The following is a 20,967-nucleotide window of genomic DNA, read 5'->3' on the forward strand; positions in this document are numbered from 1 at the left end:
AAGAACCCCAGCACCCTCAGTAACAAATTAAATTACTGGCATCTACAACCATCTGGATCCATTAGATAATTTCTAGATGCTGCTTTTAGACGTGTCAGCAAGAGTGATAGCATTGCTTTTTATTTACGTACGTGTAAACTGGTAAGGATCCATCCAACCATCTCCATTCATTTTCCTTCTCTGAATCTGTTAGTCCAATCCAGAAGCTGCCTTTCCCAAAAATCTGCCTTTTTATCCATTGCTGTGAAAGAAAGATCTTAGTCCATAACAAGCACAGTGGTCTTTGGAGCCAATAAACAACACTGGTTTCATAAGCCTCTTGTTATTAGGATAGGGAGGGCCAGAGAAATTTTTCTAAGCTGAAGATATATTTCAGGAGTTGGCCTTGGGACCCCTTGCCCAGACTAGAATCCGTTTCAGTGTTTGCAATGAGGCAGAGAACTAGGCATGAAAATTAGGTTGACATAAAGTCACAGCTAATATCTTATAGATACAAATTGAAAAAAACCCAAAGAGTAAGGAATTGTATCTTGACATCCCCACTGCCATGTTGAATAGCATTAAAAATATAGTTAGATTAAAGATATTTTTGGGTCATACTAGTCAGATAATTTAAAATTAAATTATATTCACTGCTGCAAAAAATACTTTGCTAGTACACAAGGAATTACAAATTCCATCTTTAAAAGTTCAAGACTTCTACAATTCGCAATGAGTTAATCAATATTTACTTCTGTGAATTCATGGTAGTCTCAGCTTCCCACTATCTTGTGGTTTCTACATGTTAAACAACTTCAAACCCCCTCCTTGAAAAACAGCAAGAGAAGGTAATTACCTGTTCCTCTTTGTTGTTGATGATAACCAAGTGTGATGCTCTCTCTTCACAGAATAACTTTGCCCCTTCAAAAATTTCTCTTTCAACTGAAAAGTAGTAGCACTTTTCCGTATAGTTCTTCCAATGGGGAGCACAACCTGTGATGTGAATTTTTTTGTGTTAAGCCTGTTGTGGTAACTCATCGGAGCAGTAACAGGGCCAGTAACAGTGGAGGAGCCCCTCCCCATCCGCAGCGCGCAGGGTGTCGCTGGCTTACCATTGGCCTCGGGCACGGGCGTAGGCTCACTCTGCAGTGCCATTAGCATGGCCGGACCTGGCGGCCCCGGTGGGCCGGGTGGGCCCTTCGGACCAGGCAGCCCAGGGACTCCAGGCAGTCCAGTTAGTCCTCGTGGTCCCGGGAGCCCTGGGCTTCCCACCGTTCCTTGCAGGCCTTGAAATCCTGGTGGGCCTTGAGGCCCTGGGGGACCATCCTTGCCTGGGGGCCCTGGTGGCCCTGGGTCTCCATTTGGTCCAGGCAGACCTGTCTTGCCAGGAGAACCTCTCTGACCTTTGGAGCCAGGCGATCCTCTTGAACCTTTGCCTCCTTTCTCTCCTGGGGGCCCGGCTGGCCCAGGTGGGCCCTTCTCTCCCGCAGGTCCTGGTGGTCCGGGCTCTCCTTTCTCTCCTTTTTGTCCTTTTAGGCCAGCAGGCCCAAGAGGACCTTGAGGGCCTCTGTCACCTTTAGGTCCCCTTGGACCAGGAGGGCCTGAAACAATGTAAGCATGCAAAGTAGGGATATGCACAGAAAATGAAACAAAAAGCCCATGTGGGGTGGGCTTGTTTAGTACATCTCAGAGCAGCGCCACTGGATGTTTAACAACACAGAAACTGGGCTAACAGCTGCTTTCATCAGTGCTTGTAGTAGCACAGCTGCTTCCCAGGTCCTATATACTGTTGTTCTTTCCCTGACCTCCACAAAATACAGGATACAGAAAATACTCTGCATTTTGTACATATATATGAACTGGATGGTGATACTGTGCTCCAGGTGGCCAGCCAAGGTCTCTGCAAAACTTTGTGCACTAGTCTATATCATTAGTCCTGTGTGTTGGTGGTCATGTTCCCTCACTTTGCCATGCTCCCTTCTCCTTCTAGTCTCATCTCTCTGCTCTTAGACCCAGGACCTTTTCTCCTTATCCTGTTTGTTGGTCTGTCAATAGTGGGGTGTCAAAAAGAGAAAACGACGGATAGTGAGCAAAAGGCCAACTGTGGGAAAGACCAGAAGTTGCAAATTGGCCAGCCCCAACAAGACAGGGAACAATAATCCATGACAGGAAATGGTAATACCATGACAGCAATAAACAACAAAACAATTTGGGATTCTGTTCATGGATGAGCAAATCCCTTGACAATACCTTCCCACCCCCAGCACCAATCTACATAATTCAAACTCCTCCAGAGACATATTTCCAAGCTGGAATCATTTAGGTCTGGTTGAAATGAGAATGGTTAAGGTTACTGACATGTAATCTTTGCTCTAATGCAGCCTTAGTTTATTTGGAGCAATGGATTTATATTTGTGATTAGAGTTTTGTACTGGTTCACATCTGATTGGAAATATGAGTGTTCTTTTCATTTGGGATAATATTTGGCTGGGAGAAACCTCCTAAATCTGATGCTATTTATTTCTGGAGAAAATAAAGCATCCCTGGATTAAAAACTAAGCAAAGTAGGATGTTTTCTGGCAGACTAACAACTGGCTTGAAGTGAAATAGCAACTTGTTTTTCAGTAAGGGTGGACCTTTCTGGGAATAGTCCAACATATATTTTTTAGCCATTTCCTTCTTACTGGAGATTGGTTTCTTGACGTTCCACACCTTCACTCGCTTATTTTAGAAACTAAATCAAAAGCAGATCCAGTCAGTCAGTCAGACAGAATAAAATTTTGCTAAGTCAGAACCTTCTTCCATAACATCCCCATTTTATCTATGTAAAAAAGGCATAGAAAAATTAGTATGGAAAATTCAAACTACACCAACCTTTTTAAAGTTTAGGATTAGATAATGGAAAACCCCAGGATTCTGTACCTGTAGCATGCACTAACTTCCATAGAACTAAAGAAGTCATGCAAGCAGGAATTCAGCACACACACATCATCAGGGAAGCTGCATACCTTGTAGGATAGTGAAGTTTTTGATGAGCTGGCCATGTTTGGAATCCACCAGCTTCATTTCTTCCATAATTACTGACAAATTGGCAACTTCAACATCTAACCTTGACCTCATCAAATCCTGTTGCACCTTGAGAGATGCAGAGTCTATGCGAATATTGGCTAGCGTGCTGTTCATAAAAATCAGCTCATCTGAGTGTTTACTTAAGGTGTCTGTACAAGTTGTCCTGACCTCATTGAGATTGCTCGTCAGTGTCCGTAGGTGATGAGCGGTGTAGCTGATGTTGCTGATGATATTGACTATATCAGTTTCAAAGACTTGGAACCTTTCTTCCAGATGGCTGAATTTGGCAGCGGTTCTGTTTTCATCTCCTTTATGCTGTTCCTGGAGATCCTTTAGACTTTGTTCGTTGGCTTGGGCAATTGTGGTGATGTTCTCCATCTGCCCACTGAAGGAGCTGAGCTGATTGTTCATGTCTTCAAGCGTGTCATTGTTGGCTTTTGCCATTGCTGAGTTGTTGGCAGCCAAAGCCTGTAAATTGTGTACTTTCTCCTTAAGCCAGTCAGTGTCCTTCCGGGCCTGAATAACAACCTGCTGCAGATTTTGAAAGTCATTCTTGATTCTTACAATAGCCGAGCCTGTATCTTCCATTGATTTCTGTAAGGCACTGATAAGATTTCTTTGCTGTATTTGAGTCAGGTTTAAGTTGTTCAGGCTCATCATGACCACATTATGAGAATGCTCTTGGCTTTGCAGGTTTGTTTGTATATTACTTGTGTCTTGTTGAAGATTGTTGATATAGCCAGTATATGCCTGAAGAGTCTTATTGACACTGATGATCATGAAAGAGTTACTATCTAAGGCACTTTTCATTTGGTTCTGTCTATCATCTAATACATTTCCAGACTCTTGCAGCTTCTCCAGTGTGTCTTTGTTTCTGGTAGTTTTCTCTGCAATGTCATGAAGCTGCTGACGAAGAGCCAGAATGTCAGATCTGAAGCTGGACAGTTCAGTGTTAGTATTCAAGGCTTTTTGTCCAGCTTGGTCATCTGTTGAACAGGAATAAAAAATTGGAAAGGCTTTAGGGTTTTTTTTTAAACACAGTATAAAACAGCACAGTCTATTTTAAGAACAGTCAAGTTGTCAAACAGTTCAGTAGAACTTTTACATTATCTTTTCCAGTAAAGAGAAACCACTAAACAAAGTTCTGCCTCTAGACAGAGAAAAAAAGCAAAGATGAATTGATGGAGACCTTGTGTTTTGCTGAGGAGAACAAAATGGTGATTCTATCATCACAAATGGGAAGAACTATGTTTAGAAACTGAGAGTATATGCAGTCAAGAATGCCGTGTTCTGAATGAAAACTGAATGGGAAACAGAATTCAAAACATTAAAGAGGTATCAGCAAGTGTAGGTTTTGAAGTTACAACTGGAATTTGCTGAAAGCTCAGAAGTTTATTTCATCTGTTCATGTTTTCTTCTTTCTTTTCACTGCAAGTAGAACACTTTCACTGCGAATTAGTACATATAGTTCCAATTTTTAAAATCTTGGGTTTAGTTTTAAGTAAGTTTTTATACTTATTTTAAAGCAATCTGAGTTAGAGACAAAAGCTTTGCCAGCAGGGTACTTCAGACATGTCAGGATAAGATATATTTCTGGTTTTCTCTCTAATATATTACTATTCCTTTTAATGACATTTATTTTGCCATTATTGTTTCCTCATGTTCTGAGTTTGAGGAAGGCAAAACCTTTAATCTTTGAGGAACATCTCTGCTTGTGCTTACATTGCCCTATGGAATACTTCTGGAAGCTTGTCCAAGTATGATAAAGCATTTGAGATTGCACAGCCTATCATCCAGAACAGAGAAACCAAGGAAATAAGCAGTCAACGCTTGCTTTCAGAAAAGACTCCCTTGCTTGACCTCATTCACTTCACCATCCTGCTCACAGTCCATATATTTTTGTCCTCATCTAAGTGTAGCTATATTTATGAATTAGACAGTCTGAAGTCCATAATTTCAGATGATGCCAAGAGAGAGCAGTATGATTTTCATAAATTACAGTGAATACAGCTGTGTATGGTGCTTTTGTCTGGTGTGATTGAATGAGTCATGATGGCAAACGTCAGATGATGGCTTGTGAGGCTTCAGCCTGAAGTGTTTACGGAGTCTTTTGCGGATGGACATTTTCCTGAGCACAGTTCCTTTCCCTGCCACTTCTCTCGCTCCCAGGTCTTCTCAGCTCTGACTTTATGTTTACCTCTTGGCTCTAGCTCATATTATACTGTGTTCCTCACACAGCTCTGACAACTGCCAGGTCCACATACAGCTAATCCCTAAAGGCCTGTCTTCCACTCACCACACGCTTTTATCCTTCTGGCCCTACAGCACTTCTCTAACTTTCATGTCCCCTACTCAGACTGCTCCAGAACTTTCCTAACTTCCTCCATGGCAACTCCACTTAAATGGGAACTGATGATCCTGAGTGTCTTACTGAGCATCCATCCAGGAGTGTGTAAAAATGTGTGTGCAAGAAAGAAGCAAAGGTGCTCCAAGTCATGAAAATTTAATCTGCATAATATAATAACCCAAACAGAATCCAAAAAGTTGCACAAGCTTTAACATGTAACATTTACTTCTGTAGATGTCACTGAATTACCCCACGTCTTTGAACTAAATGCAGTGTGCAAATACTTTAGAAGCCAGCTCCTTTCTGAGGGAAAAAAAGTTGTAAAAAGTTATACTCAAGCTGCAAGCAAGGAAGATTTCCTAGAAATACATGTCTCAATATATGGTTTACAAAACTAGACAAAATTTATTTCAAGAATCACATGCATGTATGTGTATATTAATACTTCTACAATAAAAACTGTATGTCTATGTGTAGGAAGAAAAGTAAAAATGTACACTTAGAGAGTAGAATTGTTATCAATGATTTTTTTTACATTTTCCTGGAAATTGACAACTTTGATAGCACTTGGGACACTCAAACAGATAACAATCTTATGTCCTGTATTCCCTGGGATGATCAAGAAACAATTTATGGGAGTAATAGGCTTGCCTCAGACATAAAAATTTGGAATAGCTGATTATTTGTATACCTTGTAAAATGGCCTTCAGTTTTGAATCTTAATTACTAAAACAACATCAGGATGACTGGGTGACAGGTGCTCATTTTACGTAGAATTTTTTGTGCTGTAGAACAGCTTCTGCTGTATTCTACATCTCTACCTCAGAGAATATTCTCTCCTGAGGATAACACTTAAGTGTTTGTTTATTTAAATATATGTACTTTCAGAGTGACTTCAGTAGGAACTGTACATTTTGAAGTATTCTTAAAATGCTCCTCTAACTAGAGCTGATCTGTACTATTTTTAAGAACTTTCCCAAGTACTCAAGAAACTGGAATGGAAATGCTGTATCTTGTCACAGGCAGGGAATTTTCAGAAAAATTTCCTGCCTCATCTGCCAGGAGAACACCCCAGGTCCATAAAACAAAGGGGCTTTGCTTGTGTGTAGATTACCTAATTTCTTAAGGTCACTCTCCACTTCAGTGAGCTTTTCTGTGTATCTTCTGTGGGATGTTTCCAGGCCACCTGTCACATTGTCCATTTTTTCTACAACTAGGGGAGAGAGAACATTATGTTATGGAAAGAAGAAAAGTGAAATTATGAAAAAAGACTAGTAAACAATAAATCAAACAACCCTCCACACCACTACCACCAAACAGCAAAAAAAGAAAATGCCTTAAAATTGCCTTGCTTGCCATTACACTCTGCTGTTGCTCTGTGAAATGTTGGAAGGATGAGCTCCTATTTGCTGGTGGACCCAGAATTCTTCTTCAGTCTGCCAGCAGTCCCTAAACTTTTTTTTTTCTTGCCCATGAGCAATCTCTCTCCTGAATGAGGAAATCCCTCTTTGTGGGTTTTCCTCAAAAAGTCCTTTTCTTTTAACAGTATTTCCATGCTTCAAGCACAGTGCTGTGTGGCAAAGGAAAACTGATTGCTAAAGGCTTATATGTGTGAAAGAAGACTTCCTTTAATTTTGCTATGAACCACTTCTCCTTAAAAAGAAAATTTATTTTTTCTTGTGCCTTTTCATCATTAAAAGTTGCCACCTGGATAGCAAACTTAGGACTGAGACAGTAACTACTAAATGTTTGAAGGGGGTTTAAACATATTGATAATGGTACAGATCACTCAAAACAGTCTTGAAAAAAATCTGCCTCATTAAGATTGAAAGGATGGTCATTCAGGAAGTGCAGATTTATGACTGATGAGTCCTTTATTTTGTAATGCCTGAGTATTTTCTTGTCACTGAGACATTCAATTATTTGATGAAATTAATATGGGAATGGAAAAAGCAGAGCAAAAAATAAACAGCCCGGGGTGGCTTCCAGTTGCAAAAACGTGAAATGCTTGCAAGGTTAGAGGTAGCCTACAACTTTCATACCAAACTTTGTCTCATAGCCTTTTGCATTCAAGCCGCAATCATGGGTAGAAATTGCTTCTCATCATGAAATTATTTAGTCCTTTTGCTACATTGGGAGCAGAATGTGTCTATCACAACCCTGGGAGAGGCTACAGGCATTATTGTGCCAGCTCTTTCTTTCAAACAGAAGAAAGAAAACGTTTCCCATGTTTTGAGGTTCTGTAAACCTGTGTGGGGGAGGGGTACCACTAACTCTTTCTGTCTGTGAAATGATCTGCAGCTAGGAAAAGAGTCTCATAAAAATTGTTGCTATTTAAAGATTTGGGTTTTCACGAGAAATGAAATTTAAGGATCTTTTGCTGCTCCTGAGTGACCACATGAATCCCAGACCTTTAAAGTGTAGTCCATCAGATGATCCTTCTTTATTAACCTTTTGCATTTGTTTTTCTGATTCTGGGTACCACAATTACACAGGAAGCTTTTACTGCTTCCCAAAAACCAACATGAGAAAACCAGACTAAGATTATCTGATGCAACAGCACAGAGAAAAAGTCTCAGGGTTTTCAGAGAGACCATGCAACCTTTGGTGAATTACCTGCCTGCTCCTTTCTAGGCTGCTAACAAGCCAGTAAAACAGAGACTCTACTGTGTGTGCAGTCAGTCAGAGTGTGGCTTTTTATATTTGAGATGATGACAAATTGCTTGCTAAATACCAGAGCCAGGCTACAATAATGGCCTTGCTTTTTCAGAGGGACAGTTGCTTAATACCTTCTCCTTTAGAAAGCATTTTCTCACCATTATAGCACTAATTTTTCACTGGTTCTTCTGCCCATTAAAGTTGTCAAAATGCTAAATGTCAATTTTCCTAAATAGAGCCAGAGTTGATTCTGTTTGTCCTGCCCTGCTGTCTTCCAGGCTGGAGCCCAGATGAGCAAAGGTCCTTCAGCTTCTAATGACACTCCACTGATGCATGTATCCACATGCAGTGAGAGTGAGGACTTGGCTTTTCCTTCTGGCTCTAGGCAGCTCCTTGTTCACTGTGGTGTTCTCCTTCGTCTACAGATAGTCACTGCCAGGGCACGGCTCATTCTGGGCACTTAGAGGGTCCTTATGAAATCATCTGTATTTAAAAAGCAAGCCTAATTCTAGTGTTTCTGCTGAACCTGTGCCTTGACTAGCAATGTCACATCACCTATGGCTCTTGTTAATTCAGATTTAGTGTAATATTCAACCATTTCCCCCCCTTGGAGTTGGCAAATGAATATATATTATTAGTAATTAAATGAAAATGTAATTTTTTCCTTTTGCTGTCCAAATGAAAGTCAGTTTGTACTTCAGATCTGAAGTTTATAAAACTAAACTATCATTTAACAAGTATGTTTTCATGATTGAATGAAATCTAGCACTGAAATCTTGAGTTAAAATATAACCCTGAAGAGTCTAAAGCAAATGAAAACAGTAATAATCCTATCAATAAATAGTTGTCTGGCAGTTAAATGAGACTGAATAGAAGTAATTATACAACAGCATATGGTATTTTCATTGTTCAAAGTGAAAAAAAAATCCCAAACCACCCAACTGTAGCAGCAGAAACAGAAGAGGTCTCTGCAAACGTGACTGCAGGGTTAGCTCCAGGGCTAAGGTACCATCCCATAGATAAACCAGTGCCTGTATTTGCTTTATACTGGGGTGAGATCTTAGCCTCCATGGTCAAACAAATAATGGGTTTGGGGAACTTGATCCCTGCCCAAACTCCTTCCCAAAGCAACTTGTAGCTTATTTGCTTTTCTTGCTATTACCCTGCAAGTGGAAAGGATGAATTTAGGAGAGAATGAGTAGCAAGAGGCCAATGTTGGGTTTTGTTTTTCTTGATGTCAGAGGTCATATGGACCAATGTCCTGTTACTGGGAATGTCTTTCCTTCCCTGGTAAGACACCACCACCATCATCCCACCACCATCTCTGGGTGGAGCCTTCAGTGGTAGGTGAGCATATGGAACACTCTCAGAAGTGAAAGCCAGCCTCTAGCGACTGCTCTGGACTTGAACAGCCACTTTCCACCTTCTCCAGAAAAAGGCAAACAGGCAGATCAGCTGTAATATCCCACACAAAAGGCCACTCTGTTACTCCCTGCCTGTTCTGCTACAATCTGCCTGTTCTGAAAAAGGCAAAGTTGTGTATGTCTTAACTTGCTTTTGGTTAACTTCACCTGAATTCACAGCTTGATCTCTCTGCATTGCCATCTCAATTTCTGACAAGATCACAGTGGAAAATGGGGTGAAGATCCTCTAAAGGAAGCCAAAATTTCAAGTAGGTGTTGACCAGAACAGTGAGGACTGTCTGCATCTAAGCCACTATGACAAAATGTGCCATCTCACATGGATGTGTTGGCCCAGGTAATGGCAGGCAAACTTTGTCTGGGAGACAGATAAAAGAGGTAGATGACAGTAATGGTGGGCATTACTCCAGAAACTTAAAACAAGGACTGACTAGAGAATAAAATCTACCAGAAATTCAAGTTGCAAGCATTCCCTTACTGGAACGAGTCACAGGAATATCATTCATCTTCAATAGACTAATCTGACACTGGGTGGTACCAGAAAAATTATAAATTTGTATTTTTAATTTAATTTAATAAAGTATGTGCAAAAATTACAGATTGCTTTATTAGTGTTTTAAACAATAATTTGTCTTCTCAGAGCAGAAGAATACTAAACTTGCCTCATTATTCCTTGATGTTTTGTTTCCTTGTTATTCATTCATGTTTTGGTTTCAGATTTCTCCAACATACTATGTAATTTTTACCACCAGTTTGGAGGTTTGTTCTGTGTTGACTTTGCCTCCCATTAAGTTACTTTTTTGCTTGTCATATTTAATCCACTGATTAGTAGTTTTAACGTTTTAAATCACAAAGGATATTTAAATGCGATGTAGGAAATGAAAGTTTTAAAAGTAGTTTTGGGCTTTATAAACGTGGGAGGCAAATTTAATGGAAACTTAGCTAAGAGACTGAAAGAATCCCTAATGCCAGCAGAATTCCTTCTTTCCGTGTAATACTGCAGTAAATTCTGATACAGAGAGGAGAGTTCAAGAACTCTATACTTGTATTCTGAGTTTTGTTCTTCCTTTAAGGTCTTATCCCTTCTCAACAATCAAAACTATTCCAGTAATTCATTTGAATATGTACTGTCAGCTGGGGTTTTATTTAACTTATGTTCTTCCTGCAAATTAGCATGTAGACAAAGCTCTTAAACAGCAGGTACAAAAGGCAGAAGTAATGCCTGACATATGGCCATTTGCTGGTTGGTGTTACAGAAGGAATTCTTGGATTCAACAAGACTTCTGTCTCTTTTGGCTCTTTTCCTTGGCATTCAAATGTTATAGTCACCAAGTTGGTGAATAGTGGAGCAGTGGTCACCAAAATGTCCTAGGGTCTCTGAGCAAGATATGCATTATCCACCTTCCTATGATCCCTTTTACATTTATTTGTGGAAGAGGGGATTCTTTTGTCCTTGTCTTGGATAACTCAAGTGTTTTGGTACTGCTATGACAGAAGGACTCATCCCTGGTGAGTGACTGCTCATTCAAAGAAGGAAGTTTAGAAATGAGTGAAGCAAAGTTTGAGCCTCAAGAAGAGAGCAAAGCCTGGGGAAAAGATGGTGCTAGGGGCCCCCATAGAGAAAGAAGCTTGAAAACAAGATTGAAATGAGGAAGAAAAACTCCTTCTCCCAAAGTCTTCTGGACAGTTTCCTTACTACTACTGCTTCCTCCACACATGCAATCATTTGCCAAAGCAAGATAAAGAGCAGTAGTCTCTCCAAAGTGATCTTCATCTCAAACTTGCATCTGATGCTGAGTGAGGGCTGAGTCTTCTGGGAAGCCCCAGAACTGACAGCCTTATATAAAATTCTTGAGGGAAATTCTGCTAAATCCCAGTCATTTAGTGGCTGGGTTAAGTCTGGAAAGATCCCATTCTCATCTGATGCAAGCAGGTCTCTGCAGATTTATATCTGCAAAAGGCCTCCCCAAATCCATGTGACCAAATGATCTTATATTCATAGACCAAGAATAAGTTTTTGAATCCTGGAAGGTTTTTTGTCCCTCAAAATCTGACTTTCTTCAGTTACTTCAGGAGTTGTATTCACATAGATGTACTGCATTTTTTTTTCCTTTGATGTAAATTTGCCACCTTCTGTCTGCTTTACCATGAAACAGGATTACCTAAGTCTATCTGTTCATCATAGTCTCCCTTTTCCATGGATAAATCTTCTATCTAAACCAAATAGTTTTAATTTTCTCCCACTCAAAACTGTGCCAAATCCTCTTCAATAATTATTTATCCTTTCTATTTCTACAATTTCCTTTTCTTTTCCTGGCAAAGGACCAGAGGTGATGTCAGCTGTGCTGCGAGTGCAGCTGTTGGCAGCACAGGATGCACTGCATGCTAATCACATGAATATTTACCCAGCTCCTTGGAGGGGTTTTGAAACTACTCTCAGAGCCATACTCAGACAGGTAGTTTACACTAGTTTGGTTTTCTCTGCAACAAGCTGTGATACCCGGCTATAATGCTCACAACGATGCTGTTCACTTTCCTTTTCATACTATGAATTCACATCTTATTTATTTAACTTACTATAGCTGTAACTGCACAATAAGCAGGTCTTTACATCAAAACATTTCTATAAATGCCTAAGTGGCTACAGTTAATTAGTGATAAGGATTTATGGGAATTTTAAGCCATGTTTCCTAATGTGCCCAACCAGTGACTTCAACAAATGAAATTCTCTCCATTACTGGGTTGCTCAACAACCAGAATCTTTGAAATTGCTGTTAAAATCATCTAAGTGTCTTTGTTCATCACAATTATTGTGGATAGTCAATACACTGGCATCTCCTGGTATAATTTTTCTTTTTCCAGGCACTTCAAAGCAATATTGATACTACATTTTGTTCCTATGATAAATATTACATTTGTAAGGTATTCCTGGCTGTTGCACATTACACAGCTTTGTGTCTTCCAGTACTCCTTCTTGGTGGAGAAATGATCATTTTGTTTTAACTTTCCTTTCAAATGTCTAATCTAGTTCCAAAATTTCATAATTATTTGAAAGTGAAATTCTAAGGTTGCAGTTTGTTGTTATGTATGTACAAAAAGCCAACATTGCCCAAGTACTGATATTTAGGCTAAAATGTGACAAATTGCCTGGCTAGCTAATAAGTGATGATGTATTTGGAATATTGTCTGAAAGTGAAATGTTGGTTTCAATGCATACATACCTTTGTATCCCAGAATGGCTACTGTGATTGTTAAGAGGGCACATAAAATGTACAATAAGATGATGGAGAACTTCAGTGCCCAGTTATTTTTACACTTGGTACATTGGCTCCCCTCCTGAATACCTGCAACAGAAGATTTAAAGAAATTTAAAACAATGGCAAAGAACACATTGCTGGGTTTGTCTCCTCGTTTCCTTTCCTCTGTTTTCTAAAGAGCAAATTATTTATCGAAGCAGATGATGTTTACATATGGGGTGCCTATTTGCCTATACTGCCAGGATAAAACATCATGGTGGGTAAAACATCTGCTCAGTGAAACAATCACTTTGGGATCTTAGTTTAGAGAAGTAGGTTCTGCTTCACTGGAAAACCTCTGGCTTTCCTGAGAGGTGGCTATTTTCTGATTATGCTAATAAGACTATGGTGAGCTTTGGAAATAAAACCTTTATTAGCATCTCCTCTGTCAAGCATCACACTGCAGCAGCTTTTTTAGCATTTGGTATCCCTGTGGGAGCAATAGGACACAACAAATGTTCTGGCAGAAAAAAACCACAGAAATAAAAACCCATTGTGAAAACCTAGTAGGAGTAGTTCTGCTTTGTAACAGTCACCACAGATAGTTACCATGCAAACACTTCCTTCCACAACAAGAGAGGCTTTTTCCATATTTTTGGGGGGGGTTTTGGAGAACATTATTTCCCCAGAAAAGAAGGGGTGCTTTACTTATACAGCCATCCATTCATCCACAGAAAAAATGCTGGTGAATTTCTCTTTGTGGACAAGCCTAAGAAAAATGGCCTCAAATTGATGAAAGAAAACAGAACTTTATTATTCTATATTTAAATTTTTTTGCAGAATGACTTGATATCTTTGAGTCTATTAGGGAAACAATTTTCCTTTTTTGTGCTCCTTGGGAATAGCTCAAGAGCATTGCAAGTGTGGACTATTAATCAGAAGCACAAATGTGTAAAAACCTGAAAACTGGACCAATGTGCTGGAAGAAATAGGTGGGATTTATCCGTCTTTCCAAGGTGCGTTAAGCAGGCCAGGATTAATGTAACTTTCTGTGTCTGTCAGAAAATGCATTTCTTTGATATTTCACTCTATTTGTGTACTATTAGGGGAGTCCCACAGGAAAGCTTTAAGCTCTAATAAATTCTATGTACCAGATTACTTAACTAATCAAAACTTGCTTTGTAGCTTTTTATGAGTAACTTATATTTCCCCCGAGGCCTAATGCACAGATGATTTTACTTTTCCAAACTCATGACCTTCTGCAGAGTGGTTTTTTATTTTTCTCTTTTTTTTTTTTTTAAGAGAAAAGCACAGGCTACTTCCCCTGGGTTCATGGAGGATGGCTGACCAACATAATGAGTTAAGTCAACTGCATTTCTCTCTCCAATGACATTTTCCAATGACTTCCTTCAAACCTAAGGTACTTGAAGAAGGAAGGATTACCGTATTGGAACAACTGAGGAAGAGGATTTATACAAAGTTTATCTGACAAGGCATTTTCTTCGATCCTCTTTGTACATATACTCACTGTGGCTAATGCAGAAATGAATCTTTTGCAGGTATTTTCCACATTACATCATCACTTTTTTTTTTTTTTTTTTTAATTTTCAGGGTGACATCACATTCTGTTGCCATGTGATGAAAGTGATGTCATAGATTTGTGTTCCTTGTGGTTTAGGCATAAGACCAGCTGGGAGCATTGGTTCTTTTTTCAAGAACATTATGGGGAAATGAGACAAAGGCTTGTAAGCATAAACTCAAGAACAGAAATTCCAGAGAGTAAAGGCTTCTCTTCTGCCTTCTGTGAGGTGGGAAGGGAGGGAGCTGGCACAGAGACAGGCAGTTGCATAGCTCATTTACTGGTGACTTGGATTTGAAAGGGTGGTAACTCCTGCACCACAAAAGAAAAGGTGAAGAGTCCATAATTCAGTTGTCAGGTTTGCTTAGGGCTGGCTTGCTTCCTTTGGTTTACAGTCACAAGGAGTTTGCTGGTGAGGAAGCTCTAATTGCTGAAAAAGCAGGTTAGGGAAAGTGCAGCTTTCTAAAGGTTTGCAATAGGTATTCTGAGACTGAAATGGTTTCTCAGTGGGAACCTGGTGGTGTCTGGAGCACCACTTTGTTGGTCTTAGCTGCTACTAATGGGCACATTGAGCCCCTATGTCCTAAATGCAAGGTTCCCTCACTGAAGGGTTTAAAGTTCAGATTCCAATTTGGCTGTCTTTGAAAGCCCCACATATCCAAAAACAAGCTGGGGGCAAAACTCACATCATATTCACTTTCCAAATACATAGATAAACAGAACGCTTGATCCTTCTTATTTTAATGTTAATTGAAGTAGGCCTAGATCCTTATCTGGGAAGAATGATGGACTGCAGAGGTACAAAACACAGAGAAAGGCAGAAGTAAAAACAAAGCTTTTGGCAGCAATTGCACAGTGAAAAGTTTCACTTGATAACTGTCTCGTACTAAGATTACTCATTTTATGACATGACCTGCGTTCTGTTACTGTACTCCGGCTTCCTGGGTAGTGTAACGAGCTGAAACTTCACCAATGTCACTGGATGTATTGCAGTTCAGCATCAAGCATCATGTATGTTCCAGTGCTTCACAGGGATCTAGTTTCACTTGTCTCAACCCTCTCTACCTCTGGTTCAATAAAACAGCACTTTGGCCTTTCAGAACTTTTAGTTTCAGTGTATTTCAAACTGACATCAGAACAGCACCCCAACAAAAGCCAGACCTTTCCATCCTTTAGCAGTCCAGCACGGTTGGTATCAATAACACAGGCACATCGTACTAAAACGATCATACAGGCTGGAGTGATTCCATTAGCTAACTGGCCTGGAACTGTGTATTACATTCCTCGCTGGGGCTTTCTGCCTGTCAGCCTAAAACTGCATCTGATTGCCAATGAACCCCTGCTACCCTCATCTAACATGACCCAGGTCCAGGGCTGCAGTGAAAAGCCAGGGAACTCTAACAGGCTCCTTTGTTTTCTTTTACCTAGGATGCAATAAAGTCTTTCAGAGCAATTACATTTGCTCTTTATTGCAAACATGTAGTGCTTGACTCTGCTGCTAGTAACACGCGATTTTATAGTTTACTAAACGTATAAAAGCCACTACAAAAATACAAAGGATATAGGTACCCCTTGAAGAAAAGATTTGGAAGACTCATTCTGATGTCTTCTGAACAATTAAATATATGAGGCTATATGCAAAGGCAAAAGCCAGGAATGCAACCCTCTCTGTACAGGGATGAACTGCAGTATAATCAGGGCTCCCCAACACAGACCCTGACTTCTGCTTGCCCTATTATTCTTCCTCACTACCTCGCTTAAGGACCATGCCCAAATAAGATTGTTCTGATATAGAAGATGCATTTAGTCCATTTATAGGACACATTTATATTCAAAGGTTGTTCTGAAAAGATATGATAACCAAAATATTAAGCAACAACAAATGGGAGACAATTAAAAATGCTTACTGTGATTACACAAAGCACAGAGGGCTGGCATAAAATCATGCAGGTTTACCACAAAAGCTGTGAGTTGAGGCTTGAAGGAGGCCATGCTCGGGCTTTAATTTGGCAGAACTTCCCCAGCTTTATCCACTAGACTGCTTGCTGTTACGACTGACATAAAATGCAGAATTCCTTCAGGAGATGTATCACATCTCATCTAGAAAGCTGCAGACTAAATGGAAAGGGAAAGAGCCCACACACACATCCCACTGACAGAACAAATGTAAAACCTGCAAAAGGGCATTCTTGGCTGAAGTCAGCTCTTCTCCATTTGTTAATGATGCTCCTAGTGCAGCACACTCCTCTCTGTGTCCTGTACACGTGTTTTCAATGTTGGTCTGCTCCCAGACATTTGTCACTGACTTCCAAACCCAGGGAGCCGGGGTCACTTCCGCATGACGTGCATTTCTCACTGACGATTTGATCAATGTTTAATAAATATCAGATGGGACACAATGTGCCTCATCTCACTGGACATATGCTTTTTACCATTCCTTTCCCTGACTTATTTTAATAAGACCTCTGGTTTTTCTGCCTCACTGTTGGGAAGACATCTGGCCAAACAGACAGCAACCTAGTACAAAGAGATCCTGCTGGCTCACATGCTTTGGGGACCCCCTTCTCTGCAAACCAAAATGCTCACAAAAAATATGCAAGTGAGACATCCCCCTGTTACCAGGCTTTGTAGTATTTGTTTTTATAGCATTGCATTCCAGTGACTGAAGACTTTGTTCTCACGCAGGGGGTACACATCTGCAGATTCCTTTTGGGCTGCAAGAAGAGGTTTTGCTGAAGGAGGAGCTAGGTTTTTTTTGGGTTTTATTTGTTTGGGGGATTTTTTTTTGTTGTTGTTGCTGTTTTGTTCCATGGTTTTAATGGGAGACTAAATATCTTTGCTCTTTGTAACCACCTTACAAAATGCCTGACTCCTCAGCCATATTACATGTCAGGAGCAGATCTTTAAACGCTGGAATATGACATGCACACACTTTTTTTTCTGAATAATTCTCTTACAAGTATTTGCCTCTCTGTTCTTTTCATGCCTCTGGCTGCAGGATCATAGGTGGCCTCATAATATTTCTGCTAGCAAATCAATTTTGACAAACATGCAAGGTTTCCTTCATAACCCTGACAAGAAATAAGAGCAAGAACAATAACGATAAGATAAAGAAATGTAGTGCAGGAAGCAAAAATACAGTAGTTTGGAGGGGTTTTCCCCAGTGTGATTCACTGAAAAGAGATAACATCCCTGAATTTTGGAAGGAAGGTTGCAAGCCTAGTTTGCAGTCTTCAAATGAGTGTTTTCTCAAAACTAATGTCTTCAAAACAGCAGTGGATCTAATATCTATATTTAAAGAGACATGAGCAAATGATATACATCTAATTCAGGCCTCCCACCCCAGAAGGTGCCCCTGCCCATGGCAGGGAGGAAGAAACTATGGGATCTTTGAGTTCCCTTCCAACCTGAACCATTTGGTGATTCGACGGGTAACTAGGAGTGAAATACTGAGAGGTAATTAACATTGCAGAGTTGCAACAAGGTCCCAGTGGTGTCTATCTCACAAGCAAAAATAGGTGATCCCATGAGAAATCCATCTCTAGGTTTAAATATCAAAATGTTTTGAAAAACCTGGCTGTAAGTGCTTAAATTGAGGCACCCAAGTGTAAAATGGTTGATATTTACTAATATGCATGACTGGCAATAACGAAAGTAAGTTTGTCTCATAGGACAGAGATTATTTTAAAGTCCAAGCAGGTAAGTGTTTTCATATATACATACACACGAACACATTTATGTTCAAATATATGGAAAAATATGTTTGTGTGTATGTTTTTTACAGAGAAGCTGTGGTAATGACAGAACTCCAGCATATTATATCAGCACACTAAGACAAAGCAGCCAACAGCATCTTTGACAACAATAACTTTTTATAGGTTTGAAATCAGGTCTGGATCCAGCCAGACACAAAATTCACAGTGAGATTTTTGTCTTCTCTTTTGTATTGTGTCACAGGTTATTAACCTACCCCTCATGAAAACAATTCTCATGATCCTTCAGGAATCATGGGACAGGTTTTGTTGCAGTGAGCAAAACTGATTATTTGATGGTTCCATATGCTGGCCTACTTCGGAAAGCAATTCTTCTTTATAATGGTCACAAATGGCAAAAATTGAAACTGCTCCATGCTTTTTTTAATTATTGTTTTGAAACAAAACGAATTTCTTCAGTTTAGAGTCTATTCTCACACTGTAAAAGCTGTAATTTGAATGACACCCAAATAGATGCCCTACATATTTCCTAGCTAATGCGTAAAGGTCCACACCTCCTCCCATGCCACAGTTTTGGCAAGCCCTGTCTCCACAATGGCAATGGTCCTGCTCACCCAAATAGTGAAGTGCTGGCTTGTGGGCAGGTGGATTGCAACAGCCTGCTTAACTTAATCGCCAGATTTTTACAATGCTGTTGGAAAAAATATTTAGCACAAACATGCTGTCATTTGTTCTGGAATTTTCTGGTTTTGCTTCTGGTTTCATAATCAAATAGGGACAAATGCAAGCTATGCTTGCTTTGAAAAAAGTTTCTGGTTATTTATTAGGAAGCAATTAAAGCAGCTAAACTTGAAATCTAAGCAGTGGGTATGTACTCACCCAACTCATGCCAGTTTTCCTATGCCAGGTGGAAAATCATGCAGCATGGCAGGCTGAAACAGCCACTCTATATTTCAAGTAAACACTGCAAGACACAGAGCTTCTTTCTTACAAAATTAATAAATAAATGGACCCAACCCAAACCACTCCATCTCCACAGGTTTCTACAGTGTTCAGCATGATCTGATTGCCCTGCTACACAGCTGGCAGCTTGTGCAAATAACCTCTGGAGAGAAGAAAACACACCTCAAAAGCCCAGTCTGAGAATTTGTGCCTTGTGAGGCTGTACAACCCCTGCCAGGACCAGTGGTACCAATTCCTGTGATTTTACCTTGAACTTCACATTCAACATTTCTTATTCACCTGCTGCCCCTTTCTTTCCAAGTTCAAGGTTGGGGCAATCCCTGGTATCAATATAGGCTGGGGCATGAACAGATCAAGAGCAGCCCTGACAAGAAGGACTTGGGGTTGCTGGTGTACAAAAGCTGGACATGGGCTGGCAATGTGCTCTTGCAGCCCAGAAAGCCAAACACATCCTGGGTAGAATCAAAAGCAGTGTGGCCAGCAGTGCAGGGAGGTGATTGTGCTCCATCCCTCTATTCTGCTCTGGTGAGACCCCCTCTGTGTACAGTTCTGGCGTTTCCAGCACAGGAAAGACATGGACCAGTTGGAGTAGGTCCAGAGGAGGGACATGAAGATGATCAGAAGGGCTGGAGCACCTCTTCTATGAAGACAGGATGGGAGGGTTGGGACTGTTCAGCCTGGAGAAGAGAAGGCTTCAAAGGAAATTTATTGTGGCCTTTCAGTACTTAAAAGGGGCTGATAAGAAAGATGGGGACAAATTTTTTAGCAGGGCCCCTTGTGATAGCACAAGAGGAAATGGCTTTAAACCAAAAGAAGACTGGACAAAAGGAAGACTTTTACAATGAGTGTGGTGAAACAGGAACAGGTTGCTCAGAGAGGTGGTAGATATCCCATCCCTGGAAACATTCAAGGTCAGGGTGAACAGGGCTCTGAGCAAACTGGTCTTGATGAAGATGTCCTTGATCACTGAAGAGCATTTGGACTAGATGACTAAGGGACCCTTGCAACCCAAACTGTTCTATGATTCTTGCAGCTATGTAATTATGTGAGACTTTCACCTTGCATTCTAGGAGAACAAGAGATTCCTAGACTCCTGAAAAATAGAAGCGGGGAGGAGTTGTTCCTTGAGGCTTAAGAAAATCAAAGACACTACCAGGACTTTCATAATTCCAACTCTCAACACTGAGGGGGCAATGCTGGGGCTGGGGCTGGCAGGGCTCACTCACCCTGTCCCTCATCCCCTGAAGTGGAAGGGGTGCACTTTGTATCAAAAGTCCAGGGTATCTCACTAAACATGAGGGATTTCCTTCTCTTGGACACCATGGGAAAGCCCAGCCCTTGATGATCTGCACACTGCAGCCCAAAGCTCTGCACACAGAGGCCATCAAGCAAATTCTCCTCCACACACCAGACTGAGTCTGTTGGAGGCAGCAGCCACTTCCCATAAATCAGAATCCCACATTTGACATAATAAAGAGCCTCAGAGGGCCAACACTATTATCTCTGGAAAGCTTTCAGCGTAAGGAATACTTTATTCTATGTAATGTACACAAACCCTTTCATTAAAGGAGGGGAGAACCCTCATTTTCAGCCTGACCATCATCTCTCACTTATTTATATAACCCAGGCAGCATTTTCTCTCTGGCTTTGTTCTTTTTTGCAGCAGTCCAGAGAATCACAATGAATTGTCAGAAATCCTAATTATACACTTCAACAACCACCACCATTTAATTATATAGTATTACCAAACAATGCCCTACTGTGATTAAACACTAAATATTTTAATTGAAAGGATACAAAAAGCCCAACCACAACACAGGGTAAGCAAAGACTGCTGAGTATCTGAACTGTATGTAAGGCAAATATTACAAACAGAGCTGAAGAACCAGTGTGGTAAATTTTATGAAAAATCACGGATTTGCAATAGCTTAAGGTCCAGCCATAACAATGTGGTAAGATTATCACACCAGCAGAGGGTCCAGTATCCCATAGGCTATTAGAT

At 40.4% G+C, this 20,967-nt stretch overlaps 1 protein-coding gene across 1 annotated transcript in view; it reads right to left on the bottom strand.

Moving 5' to 3' along the window:
• Nucleotides 1–20,967, bottom strand: part of COLEC12 (collectin subfamily member 12) — a 91,950-nt gene that overhangs the window by 3,872 nt on the left and 67,111 nt on the right. The window contains exons 3-8 of the mRNA XM_063395784.1: nucleotides 12,696–12,818; nucleotides 6,510–6,608; nucleotides 2,988–4,034; nucleotides 1,092–1,580; nucleotides 836–972; nucleotides 132–241 (exon numbers count right to left, since the gene is read on the bottom strand). Of these exons, the coding sequence (XP_063251854.1) occupies nucleotides 132–241; nucleotides 836–972; nucleotides 1,092–1,580; nucleotides 2,988–4,034; nucleotides 6,510–6,608; nucleotides 12,696–12,818 (2,005 nt within the window). The remainder of the gene's footprint in view (nucleotides 1–131; nucleotides 242–835; nucleotides 973–1,091; nucleotides 1,581–2,987; nucleotides 4,035–6,509; nucleotides 6,609–12,695; nucleotides 12,819–20,967) is intronic.

The sequence above is a fragment of the Prinia subflava genome, chromosome 1 (assembly GCF_021018805.1).
Source record: "Prinia subflava isolate CZ2003 ecotype Zambia chromosome 1, Cam_Psub_1.2, whole genome shotgun sequence".
Taxonomy (NCBI): Eukaryota; Metazoa; Chordata; class Aves; order Passeriformes; family Cisticolidae; genus Prinia; species Prinia subflava.